Here is a 12,789-nt window from a genome sequence, read left to right as displayed (position 1 = left end):
TAGTGAAATACTATATTCACGAGAAATGAATCTCGCTGACATTGAGCAAAAGACATCAGATTTAAAGATATATGCTGTACTATTCTGTTTCTATAAAGGACCATTGAAATATTAGAAACCAGGGTAGAGGAGGGTTGGATGTGTGGCTGGTAGCAGAATGTTTAGCACATATGAGCTTCTGGCTTTGGTTCCTAATAAGGAAGAAAGGGAAGCAAGGCAGGAGGGAGGTTCGTAGACATATTGAGAGGAGGCAAAAATGTGGGGTTTTTATTTGAAGGACAGTCAGGGTGTCCACAAAGTATACTTTGGGTCTGAGAGGTGTTTACATAGGTGTGTTCACTTTGATATTGTTCATCGGGCTATATACTTATGGTCTGTGTACTTTTTTCCTGTTTGTAGTCTTACTTTAATTTCAAAGGTAAACAAAAATGAAATTGAGAGTCTCCAGTGGTCTGTGAGGTTTATAAGGGTACCAATCAGTCATCTGAGGTCCAATTGGCCTGTCTCTTTTCCCCCACCCACCACGCTCTGAAGTAATCTCTCCCTGAGGGGCAGACAGACTCTCACTGAAAAATAAAAAGCTCACAGAACAATGTGCCAATGAGCGAAATGTTTTTTTCTGTTCCCAGGTCAAGAAAACGACAGAAGCCACCCTCCAGACCATCCAAGATATGGTCACTATCGAGGACTATGACGTGTCTGAGTGTTTCCAGCATAGCCGCTCCACGGAGTCTGTGAAGTCCACTGTGTCTGAAACCTACCTGAGTAAGCCCAGCATCGCCAAGAGACGAGCCAACCAGCAAGAAACTGAACACTTCTACTTCATGGTGAGCCCCCTCCTGCTCCCCAGCCTCTCTCCACAGAGCCCAGGGCACCTCTCTCATGACGCCAGAGTCTCCTGGAGGTCTTGATTTAAAAATAAGGTCACCTGTGCATGTTCAGAGTTCCAGATGGAGGCAGTCTAGGTAGACATGGGGAGTTGGGATCTCTCTAAAACAGACTGGAGGTGAGGGGCCGGGGTTTGAGCAGATGTGAGGATGTCTTACTCCATGGTTCCTCCAACTTGGTTGTGTGTGTGTGGTGTGTGTGTGTGTGTGGTGGTGGTGTGTGTGTGGTGGTGGTGGTGGTTTTGTTTTTTTTTGGGGGGTTGGGTTTTTTTAGGGGGGGTTGAGACAAGTTTCTCTCTGAACCAGGAGTCAACATGGCCAGTGAGCGCCTTCCACCCTAGTGGATGGGGGTTACTGATACACACTGCCACACCCTGTGCTAGAGATCTGAACTCAGCTCCTCCTGCCTGCACGACCATTCCTGTTTTCTCAATCCAGGCTTTTTCCATTTTCACATGGGTCCATGTCTCGAGGGAGTTTGCTAAAATGCAGCTATTTCAACAGGTCTGGGGAGGAAGATCCCGGAGCCTGTGAGTCCATTGGGCTCTCAAGAGCTGGCTGACGCCACTGGACTAGAGATCACACATAGAGAACCAGCATTCTAGTAAACACATAAAGCAGCTAGGCTCTAGTGCCCCTCCGGGAAGTCCCGGGACACTGGATGGTCTTCAGGTTTTTACCTCGCCTTTTGCAGAAACTCCGAGAGTTCTTGGAAGGCAGTAATCTCATCACGAAGCTTCAAGCTAAGCATGACTTGCTGCAGAGGACTCTTGGAGAAGGTCAGTCACCGGGAGCGAACGGGGATATGATTTGGCCTGAGTGTTGTATCATGAATGTTCTTTGTAGAGTGTAAATGCTGTCGTACATTGAAATTCGGTTGACCCGTCTCACTGATAATTATGATCTCTCTTGAAGCCATTTCAAGCTTACATGTAAATTCAAGGAAGAGTAACTCCAGTGAGGAGGTTCCTTTGGGGAGGGACCCATACTTACCCCAATCTCTGCCTCCTCTACCTGGGGCTCCTCTGCCCTCCAATGTCAACCCTGTCCATGTGAATGGACTGGTACCAGTCCGATCTGTTACCTTTGGGGATTCTAGAAAACAGTTTGTCCAGTCTGGGCGATTTTCTTTTTCTTCCACTCGGCATTGTTGGTAGTTGAGAAATGATCTGATGGTGTATATGTAGATTGCTATGTATGGTAACCAAAACAATAGCATTAATACTAACAAAGTATTCTCAGCACCACACATTGTTCTGAACTACAGTCTTAACTGGTCACCATTAGCTTCCTCATCTTTACAAATGAGGAAACTGGGGTGGGGTGGATACAAGCTAAGGGGGCAATGTAAACACCATGGCTTCTCTTTTTTGTCCTCATAAAATATAAAAAGGAAAAACAAATATATACAGGCAAAGCTCTAACTTAGTCAAGTGTCCGGGGTCTAAAGCTTCTTTAGATGGGTTTTTCTTTATACTAGATCCTGATGGATGTGGGGAAAAGTAAGAGAAACTATAGAATGTAGGGGGAGATGAGAGGATGGGCTTTGTGAATGACTAGGTTCAAAGGAGATTCTCAGGGCTATGAAGGTGGTTCAGCCATTATGAGCACTCACTGGGATCTGAGTTCGGCTCCCAGCACCCACATGGTGGCTTGCTCCAGTTCCTGGGGATCTGATGCCCTCTTCTGCCCTCTTCAGGTACACACACACACACACACACACACACACACACACACACACACACACACAGTGCACTTACATATATACACTCCAGCACATAAAATAAAAATAAATATTTTTTTTAAAAAAAAGAGGTTTCTGTCTTATACTTAAGTCCTTGCCTCCTACGTTCTGGAACCTTCCTTGCCCTTCTACCAATTTACCTTATGGTTTGCTCCAAAGGACCCGTCATCCTCAAGGAATGGCCACAAGGCAAAAAGTTGTCATGCATGATCTCGGGGCTCCCCAGGGTCTGGGTTGAAAGGCAGTCATACCTAAGAAAAAAGTTATTTTGTTTGTTTTAACTATTAACAAACACCCAAGAAAAATAAAATAACCAAATGCAATGTGTCAACTTTAAAATCTGAACCAAAAGGCAAAAGTTATGAAGGCCATTTTAAGCATGATGGGAAATGGATATAATCTATATGTTAAATATTATTGAGTTTTTCCTATGTGTTATAATGATACCATGGTGATAAAGAAGAATGTTCTTATTCTTTTTTTTAAAAAAAAATTGCTGAAGTGCCACATTGTCCAGAACTTACTTCCCAATGTCATGGCTCAGGATTTTTAAAAGGAGACATACATACATATGTGCATACATACATACATACAATTATGAATTCTAAGTGAAGGTGGTCAGCATATTCCTTGAACTATTTCTTAATCTCTTCCATAGGTTTAAACATTCTTTTTAGCCTTTTTATCTCTGAATAGTTTTCTTGTATAATTATGTCCTAGTTTTTTTTTGGTTTTTTTTTTTTTTTTTGTGTGTGTGGGGGGGGGGTTCTTTTCTCTCATAATAAATTTTCTTCCCATTTTCCACAAGTACCCGATATTTCAAACAATCCCTCATGGCCCCTTGCTGACCCCCCAGCCCAGAGCATAACGTCTCCTCAGTGCAGAGAAATGCTTTGAATGCTTTCCGACCAAACTCTCCCTCTGAGACTGAGAGCCACCGTGGACATGGTGAGGTTGAGGGATCTGAGCCGTGGGTGTGCTCTCTCTTGGCTCTGTGCTCAGGCAAGTGTTAATGTGGCTTGGAGCAACATTCTGAAGCTTTTATGGTCGTCATTCAGGATAAATTCTTTCATGTCTCCTAGAGAGAAAAGCCCCACTGGTTAATGTTATTCTCCATGTCATTCTTGGATCGGGCTACATTTTGGCTTTGTAGACTGAGACCATTTGCCAAAGGCTGTCCTTAGCCACTCTGTGTAAAGCTGTCACACCTTGTGAACACTAAGCCAGGATTCCTTTGTCTTGGAATTTCTTTCAGTGGGCTCCAGTGTCCCCCATGACATAGCTTCGTCACACTCAGTTAAGTCTGTGGAAGGGACCTGGGTGGTTTTCATCAGGGTAGCATGTACTAACGGGTACAGACCTCTGCAGCTCTTAGCCCAATTAACTTGGGCCAGCTTGCCAGAACATCAGCTGCTGGCCACTCACTGCTGCTGGGTTTGACCCTCCAAGAAAAACTGAGCACAGGGGACACACCCCACTTTTAAAAAGGTTCAAGCCGTGTAAGCCTGCAGACTTTCCGCACAAGCCCTGTTCGTGTTAATAGGCTTACAACAGAAGAGACCAGGAGGGTTAAGGGCACCTGTCCCATGGAAAAACAGTCCAATGGCAAGCCCTTAGGAAGGGATCCAAGTCCCATCTGGTTAAATAAGGTTAGTAGTCCAGGATTAAGCGGTGTGTTTGGGCACTGGCTTGACATTTCAGATAGGAATACCTCTGAATTCTCCCAGCCCAGCTGCTGCAAAACTGCCTTCATTGTAAAAACAAATAGCTCAGTCTGGGGATTTAGCGGTTGATCGTCCACAGATGAAACTTTAGCGACAGACATGTGTTTGGCCTGCCTTGCGGCCTGCTCTTGGCAGGGCTACCCGTGGCCCCGTCAGTTCGTCAATTTACAACACAGCGAAGCCCCTGAATCAGACTCCTAAAGCGGCATTCTCCAGATTCAGACTCCCAAGACTTTAAAAAGCCCTGAAGTGGATAGAAGAAAACACATGGGCTATGGAAGCCACGCTCTTCTCCCTCTCCTAGATCTTTTTAGGGAGATCATTTCTTTGTGAATGGAAGTTAAATTGGCCACAGTAAACGAGATATGTTTCTATAAAACTGGGGCATTGAATTTTTTTTTTCTTTCCATCTAGTAATGAGCCTTTGTGTTCACATCAGGTTCTTTGTGTGAGGTATTTGGCGGTAAGAGGGTGGAAATATCTGTACAATTTTTGCTAAACAGAAAATGTGACAGTGGGAACCAAGCTCTATAGTACATTGTTTCTTGTCCTAGGCATAATGTTTTGGACAAAGGAATTAAGTAGGTTATCTTGGAATAATCCATTGTCTGCCTTTGAGTAGGAGTACAAATATTCTTTCAGAAGAGAATCAGATTGTGAATAATTATGGTTTTTTACAAAAGCTCTCTGGTCGTCAATGGAGTCAAGACAGGAAAGGGGCCGGAAAGTAGCCACCACGGTGACTTCATCAGCCCCTCATTAGGGGACAAACCAAAGGTCCAAGTCAAGCTAGGCATAGTTTAAATATTCTCTAGGTTTTTTTTTTCCTCTTACCTCAACTTGCCCCCATCCTTCATTTTGAATAAAATGTATTTAAGTGTGAAATAAGAATTAAGAATTTTGAAATAAAATGTAAGAGGATTAAAAGAAGCCAGTGATCTTGGATTGCAGTTCCTGAACTTGGAAGGTGCAATCCCAGAACTTAGAAGACTTCAAGGTGAGCCTGGGATACAGAGCAAGGACAATCTCTACCTCAGGAACAACCCTTCCCCTGCTTCCTACCCTCTACCGAATAAATACCCCAAGGAGCTGTTTGTGCCAAAACAAGAAACTTAATCCTGGATCATTTTTTTCCCTCCAGGTGGCTTATATGGAGGAGGGGGGTGGGCTGTAGTTTTTAATAGTTAAATAAGCTTCCAAAGAAAGTGGCCGAAATCTAATCCTCAGACCAGAAGCTTCGGGATTTCTTTAGGAAGAAGAGTCTTCCTTGCTTGTGTGTTATTGATGATGATGCTTATTAAGCCTATTAATGATGATACTTATTAAACAATAAAGCGCCACTCATCCGTTGAGATGCACTCAGGACCATTATCTAGAAAAGCCGTCCATGTGGCCCTGCAGTTAGGCGGTAACTCCCGTGACATTTGCTCTTGGCTTGTTATTCAAAATGGATCTTATGTACATTTTTAATTTTTGTAACTCAGATGATCAGCCATCAACGGAAGAAGCAAAATAATAGAATTCATCTTATCATTTATCTTTTTCTCAATCTAGGAAATAATTGGTTGGGATGTTTGAACAAAAACAACAGAATTTCCCAACTCATAAAATATTTCGCTTCTAATAACATCAGTTTCTCTAGTATCGGACTATATGATAGTGATCAGAAGGTGCACCTCACCTTATATGTGTAGACAGTTACTAATCTGTGCAATCACATATCTGGGTGATTTTTTTATTTAACCCATTATATTTTATTTTAGCCCTAGTGGGTAGATAGAAGTATAAGCCAGGGTCCATTCCTTCCTTCTAGGATTGTTCACAAAGTGTTTTCTGGTGAGAAAACAGAAGTCAGGTTTGAGTGTGCATGTGCATGTAGTGTATGTGTTTGTCCTTGTGGATATGTGCACGTGTATGCAGGCATGTATGTCCACAAGCCTGTGGAGGCCTCAGAGGTCAGCAGAGAATAGCTTTCCTGATCACTCTGAGACAGGATCTCTTACTGAAGTAGGAGTTCACCAATTGACTAGGTTGGCTGGCCATGAGTTCCAGGGATCCACCTGTCTCTACCCTGAGGTAGAGATTGTCCTTGCTCTGTATCCTAGGCTCACCTTGAAGTCTTCTAAATCCTGGGACTGCACCTTCCAAGTTCGGGAACTGCAATCCAGGATCACTGGCTTCTTTTAATCCTCTTACATTTTATTTCAGAATTCTGAAGTGAATTATTTTTTACACTTAAATACATTTTATTCAAAATGAAGGTTGGGGGGCAAGTTGGGGGGGTTAGACGCGTGCCCTCATGCTTAGTGTTTACATAGACATTGGGATCTGAACTCAGCTTTCTCATGCTCGCCTGTCATGCACTTTACCAACTGAAACATCTTCCCAATGCCTAGACTTAGCTTTGAGTGTGTGCGTGCATGCATGCGTGTGTGCGCATGCGTCTGGGTATGTTGAGCATTGAATTCACAGCCTCTTGAATGCTCAGTGAGTGCTCTACCACTGAGCTACATTCCCACCCCAACCACTGCATTTTTTAAGGTAGTGTAGTACAGTGCTCGGGATTTCAGAACTGTAATTAAAATAAGCCTCAACTCTAATGCCAGACCCATGCCACACTAACATGGCCTGGGACTGGTCATGTTCTTAGGTGCTCTGTCTCTTTTGTAAAATAAGAAAAATAGTAGAAGCTACTTCATGAAGGTTATGAAATCTGTGAGTTAACATACTGAATATAAAGTGCTCAGGCCGGATGTTGTCATGCACACAAATACTGCCAATACCCAGGGGCTGAAGCTGGAAGAGCAGGAGTCAAGAGTTCTAGGCTAGCCTGCATACCAAGGTTACACGGTGTCACTCTGTCTCAAAATTAGTAAGGAAATATACAGTGCTTCTAACACTGGCCAGAACTTGTTGCTTCTACAATGCTTAGGACATTTATTCAAATAGTTTCTGGTCTGTTTTTATTCATATATCACACTGATGTCCTGATAAAGCACCGAACATGGTCATACAATACAGACGAGCCAGATAGTGTCTCTGCCCTCAATCCTCTGCTCATCTCACTGCTTCACGCACGCTAGGTAGTCTCAGCCATCTCCTCTGGCCTCAGCCCAGCCAAAATGATAGACATTCTCTGCTTTGTCTGCCCTCACCCAAATCCAGTCCAGCCCAGCTTCCTACGGGCATTTCCATTAGGATATCCACAAGGTACCACCACATACCACACACTTAGCTCACTCCAACTCTGGCTAGAGTCTGATCTTGCCAAAATGTGTGTTGGTTCAGATCTATGTGAAGAAAGGTGACCTCTGATAGTATGTTGCCCCCTGTTTAATCAACCCATATCAAGTCTTTCAAGATACTTGTTATTCAAGAGTGGATACTAGAGATAGGGGCTCAGCGGTGGTCTCGGAGGGTTCATCGGCCATCTGCACCTTCCAGTTCTCCAGTTGGCCTTGTCTTGTGGGTCTGAATCACTGCGTCACGTGATGGGCAGGGCTCACCTGTTTGCTCCACCGTGGCCTTTCTCTGCCAGCTGTAGTTTCAGACTCCTCCAGAACTGTGTCGTCATTTTGCAGACAAACCCAATGCATGGTTCTCCTCTCCTGCACCTTACCACACTGTCCCACCCTGAATGCATGCAGAACAGACAGCCGCCGTGGATGTTTGCACACTTGAAATGAACGCAGACTGTGAGCGTGCCAGAACAAGTCAGTCCTGTTATTTACAATAAAAAGGTCATATGTATGTGTGAGAAGCACCGGGTGGTTTAGATGGTGGAAGTCTATGAAAGACTTGGAGCTTACATGGTGGTTGATTGTAGAACAATTTAATGCCCTTGGATGATGTTCTCTGTGTCAGTTCAGATTAGGGAACACAAGTTCCCTCCCAGTGCCATGATTTCATAACTCAGAAAGAATACCAACATAGTCTACGGGAAACTGAGTTGACCCAATCCTCTTGGCTCTTCTGTCAATCAAAACAGTGCAAATCACTGGCAGGAGCAGGGAGCTTTGGTGTGTTTTGTGTTTGAACTTAAAGATGCAGTCAGAGAGCTATTTCTTGTTTAAAAAAGAAAAAGAAACTGCCTCACATTGCCAAATGGAGCATGTCTCTCTAGCCTATAGAATTTGTTAAGTTTTGGATTGAGATTTTGTGCAAATCGTGACTTTGAATGATTTGTTATCATACGCCATTCACATCCTTTCTACCACAAGATCTGTAACTCGGTTAATAATGAGACAAGGGGACCAATGACACACAAGCTTATCAAATCGAACCCACTGAATCCACCCAGTTGACTAATTTCTTTTCTTCTTTTCTTTCATCAGGTCATAGAGCTGAATGTATGACCACAAGGTAGGAAAATGTTTTATCTGTAGTCTGTCTCGCTGCCTTTTCTCCGTGACAAGAGCAGTTAATAACTACAGAAGATAGTCTGGGCATGGCAAAGCACAGCACCCTGAGCTGCTTGGGTTCCCACCAGGTGATGACCTGTGTTACATCTGACCCAGCCGAGGTTGTCCTCAGCAACCTCACCAAGCTCCTTAGTAAGCAGTTGTACCGGAGTTGGGTGGGCTTAACTGATCTAATCCCAAGCACATTAACTTTTTGGATAGACTGATGACACTTTGACTTGATAACTTAGTGAACATGTGATGTGGGGTGTGTACCAACTGCATTAGTAAATAGAAAGAATTGCCTACTTCTGGCTCCTGTGAAAAATGTAACGTCTAACATGGACCGCCTGTTGCACATCCCTCCACCCATCCATGAAGGACTGGCTATAAAGCTTCTTGCTGGAACATTTGGAAGCAGGTTCTGATTTGAGTTGAGGGACCTTTGTGGCAACTTTGGTTTCTCTATGGTGTCATTCATACAACAGGCAGACGTCATAGGAGTTGACCTAGCAAGACGTCACATTTGAGGCTGAGTTCTAGTGGACACAAAAGCACATGAAACCTTTCGAGACAGTCCTCTAGTTTCCAAATCTGATGCTTGGATGCCCTAGGGTGGTGTTCATCCCAGGGACCATCGATGGCCGGGTTAGCAGATTTCCAGGGATGGTCAGAACCGCCTTCCAAGTGTAACTTTCCTGTGTAGGTTAGCCATTCCGGAGCCTGCTTTAATTGGTTCTTGCACACGGGCCTACAGGTCCGCCTGCCTGGACACCCCACTGCTAGGTACCAGACAACCAGGAATGTCGCCCCCCCCTGCTGCAGAAGCCACCAAAATCACCCCAGCTCTACAATTCAATTGTTGCTTCCCATGCTCTTCCCATTCCTTCCCTTGAAAACCACAGGGAAGGGGGGTTTACACACACACACCTGCTCCTCCTCCCCGTCTCCCGCCAGCCTTCGAGATGCCCCCTGTTCACACCTACTCCATGGCGGAGTGCCAGGGCACACCTGTGCCTCTGTGTGCTGGTACACAGCACTGTCTCTTCAGGGCGGTCACCTCGTGGTAACATAAAATTGGCATTAGACAACATATATGAGACAGTGAGAAGGTGACATCATCCAGTAGATTTGATGGAACTTTGGACAGCTAGCATGAGTGAGTCCTTCACGCCGGCCACACTCCTTCCTTCATGCGCAGCGTGGAGTTTAGCATCTAAAAGCATTTCAGAAATGTTCACTGTGGAAGGACAAGGTGTGCTGCCTGTGGGAGATCTCCACTCACTTCTGTGTATTTGTAAAGGCTCCTTTTAAGCTCCTGAGCACCGGGAGACTTGAGGCGCTGCTGGCTGTACACTCCATTAGTCACAGCCTTCCTGCTGGGAGATTCTGAGGGTTTAGCCACGAAAGGCTGTCTCAGCAGGTTTGTCCTGTACACATGTTGATTGCTGTGCTAGTAGCTAATGATGCTCTTCAGGGTTTCACATAAATTCTTGGGATTTTATTTCTAACCTGGGCTTTGCGAACTGGAGCCAAATGAACTTAAAAGGCCACTCATCTAAAGAACAGGTTCACAGAGGGCTTGCACAGTCCCTAGGAGTGGCGAGCCTTCTCCTGTCTGCCTTGCAGAGTTAGTTAACAGGCAAAGATGCAGGAATTGAGTCTGGTCATCTTGGTCCTTTAGAGGAAAAAGCAGGAGTAGCCTCCTCACTCTGATGATAACTCAAGGGAAATGATGCAGGGTTTGCCAGCATAGCACATGGCACAATGGATATGTGTTAGCAAGCCCAGAAGCTTATCCACCAAAGCAAACAAGCAGGAGAATCCAGAGCAGCATAAATATGTGTCATCCACTGCCACACAGATATGCTGGCAAGGGCATCCTGCATTCTACCAAAAACAGTAACTTGGATGAATCTCGGCTTCATACTCTGAAACCACGTTGAAACCAATCCCTAATTTTCTCAGGGATGACCTGTTAATGAAAATGTTTACATAAAATCAAATCCCATTAATGCATGAGGAATACTGAACAGATGTGATGTTACCTGCATCGGAGAATTATGAACTGACTAAAAGCATTTAAATTCTCATTTGGAAATCTCTCAGAGCCCTTTTATAATTATGTTTTGGTGTGTAATTCACCAAACAAAAACCTGGCTTTATAACATTTGGCTAAATAGCTCACAATAGCAACTTAGAATACCATTTTGAAGAAAGCTACAAAAAAATAAAAACGCCAGTTCTCGCACATAGGAACACTGTAGTCCAGATGAACAGCTCCTGTGCTTCTGGTGCATAAATAAAATCAAACTGAAGGAAAATAATGGGGGTGTTTGCTCCTGGGCTGGGTTGGGGAAGGAACCCAGGAGCCTCTGGTTTTATTGTTTTGATATGACCTAAGGGTATTTCATTTATTGTCTGATTTCTGCCATGCTCAGTAATTATATTCCATTCCCTTAGGCCTCCAAACGTCCCCCCTAAGCCCCAGAAACACAGGAAGTCCAGACCCCGCTCCCAGTATAATGCTAAGTTGTTTAATGGGGATTTGGAGACCTTCGTCAAGGTACTGCACCAGCCACCCATGTGGCTGACCTCCATGCTTCTCACTATAATGGTCTCAGCCTCCCGTGAAGGAGGCAGGTCATTATGTCGAGTCTGTCCTGGGGCTCTTTGCTTCCCCAGAAAAAGCAATATAATATTTCCTGAAGTCAGAGTGAAATGAATATTTGGATTGAGAACCTTCTGGAGGAAAAAAAAAAATTAATGCGGACGATATTATCATATGGGTAAAAGGAAAATGCCCCCCCCCCTTTTTTTCTTTTTCCAAGCCAAAATTTGTAGGAAAAAGAAAAGATAAACTTGATAAAATATTTTCTCCTTACTTGTGCACATGAGATGGCACGGTGTATATGTTTTTAAATCTGTCATAGCCTTGCTCCGAAGCAAGGCACAAGTCTGGCTTTCTCGTGACTTAAGGAATTCATTATATTGGACAAATTTTGGACAGCCCTGAAGTCTGTATCTTGTATCTCTACTGTGTTTACTCTCTGCCTTCTTTCTCATCCTGTATTTCTGATAATGCTTCTAGCCGGGGACGAAGGAACTCTCACGCAAGACATCAGGTATTGTGCCGGAGGGAAGCGAGGGTCGCAATGCACTGGCATCATTTGCAAGTCATGCCCATGCTTGGCTTCAACTAGAGTTCTTAAGGTCTTTAAGAGAAAAATGTTTGCAGTTAGAAATTAGACACTTTATGGGCTTTACTAAGAAAAACCTGTGGGAAGCAGACACTAACTGAAATGGAATAATACTCACCAATTAGAGTGGACGTATCAGTTTTCACCTGATGCATTTGGCAAATGTCTCCAATTTCAGCTAGGGAAAGTCAGTGCTCAATACCAAATGCATATCTAATATTGAATTATGGATTTTTAGGTAAATTGTATGAAAAAGAGATGTTCCCATTAGAGATAACATTTCATGAGATTGGGCTACAGTGGGTTTTTTTTGTTGAATTTTTGGGGTTTTTTTGTTGGGGGGGGGGGTTGGGGGGGGGGGTCTGGTTTTTTGAGACAGGGTTTCTCTGTGTAGTTTTGGTACCTGTCCTGGATCTCTCTCTGTAGACCAGGCTGGCCTCGAACTCTCAGAGATCCACCTGGCTCTGCCTCCCGAATGCTGGGATTAAAGGCGTGTGCCACCGCCGCCTGGCAGGCTACAGTGTTTTTGATGACTAACTGTGGTAGAAAAATGACATTTTAAATATTTGATAAGTTCCTTAATTTGTATGTTATAGACATCTTAACTTCTCTAAAGATAGATCTATTTGTTAAATCTGTGCACTAGCAATTAAAAGGCTTGCATTAATGTATGTGTGTGCCATGTACAAGGCACTTAAATACATTCATGCTTGTGTGCATACAGAGGGAGAGAAATCAGAAGCCACTAGAAGCCTTAAAAGTGAGGCCTAACCCTGGGATAAAGTGAAGAGCCACTGAGCAGCCTACACAACAACATCGCCAAGCCTAAGCTCC

At 44.0% G+C, this 12,789-nt stretch overlaps 1 protein-coding gene across 3 annotated transcripts in view; it reads left to right on the top strand.

Moving 5' to 3' along the window:
• Srgap1 (SLIT-ROBO Rho GTPase activating protein 1) overlaps nt 1-12,789 on the top strand; it is a 270,798-nt gene that overhangs the window by 221,099 nt on the left and 36,910 nt on the right. For 2 of the 3 annotated variants that reach the window (XM_036169672.1, XM_036169673.1), the window contains exons 9-12: nt 630-827; nt 1,582-1,666; nt 8,690-8,717; nt 11,847-11,880. In XM_036169672.1, the coding sequence (XP_036025565.1) occupies nt 630-827; nt 1,582-1,666; nt 8,690-8,717; nt 11,847-11,880 (345 nt within the window). Of the gene's footprint in view, nt 1-629; nt 828-1,581; nt 1,667-8,689; nt 8,718-11,218; nt 11,322-11,846; nt 11,881-12,789 lie in introns of all 3 variants that reach the window. The other variant, XM_036169674.1, reaches the window with a different exon arrangement.

This window comes from Onychomys torridus, chromosome 20, assembly GCF_903995425.1.
Source record: "Onychomys torridus chromosome 20, mOncTor1.1, whole genome shotgun sequence".
NCBI classification, from domain to species: domain Eukaryota; kingdom Metazoa; phylum Chordata; class Mammalia; order Rodentia; family Cricetidae; genus Onychomys; species Onychomys torridus.
Note: the sequence above shows the minus strand (reverse complement) of the source record. Positions and strands in the feature narration are given on the sequence as shown.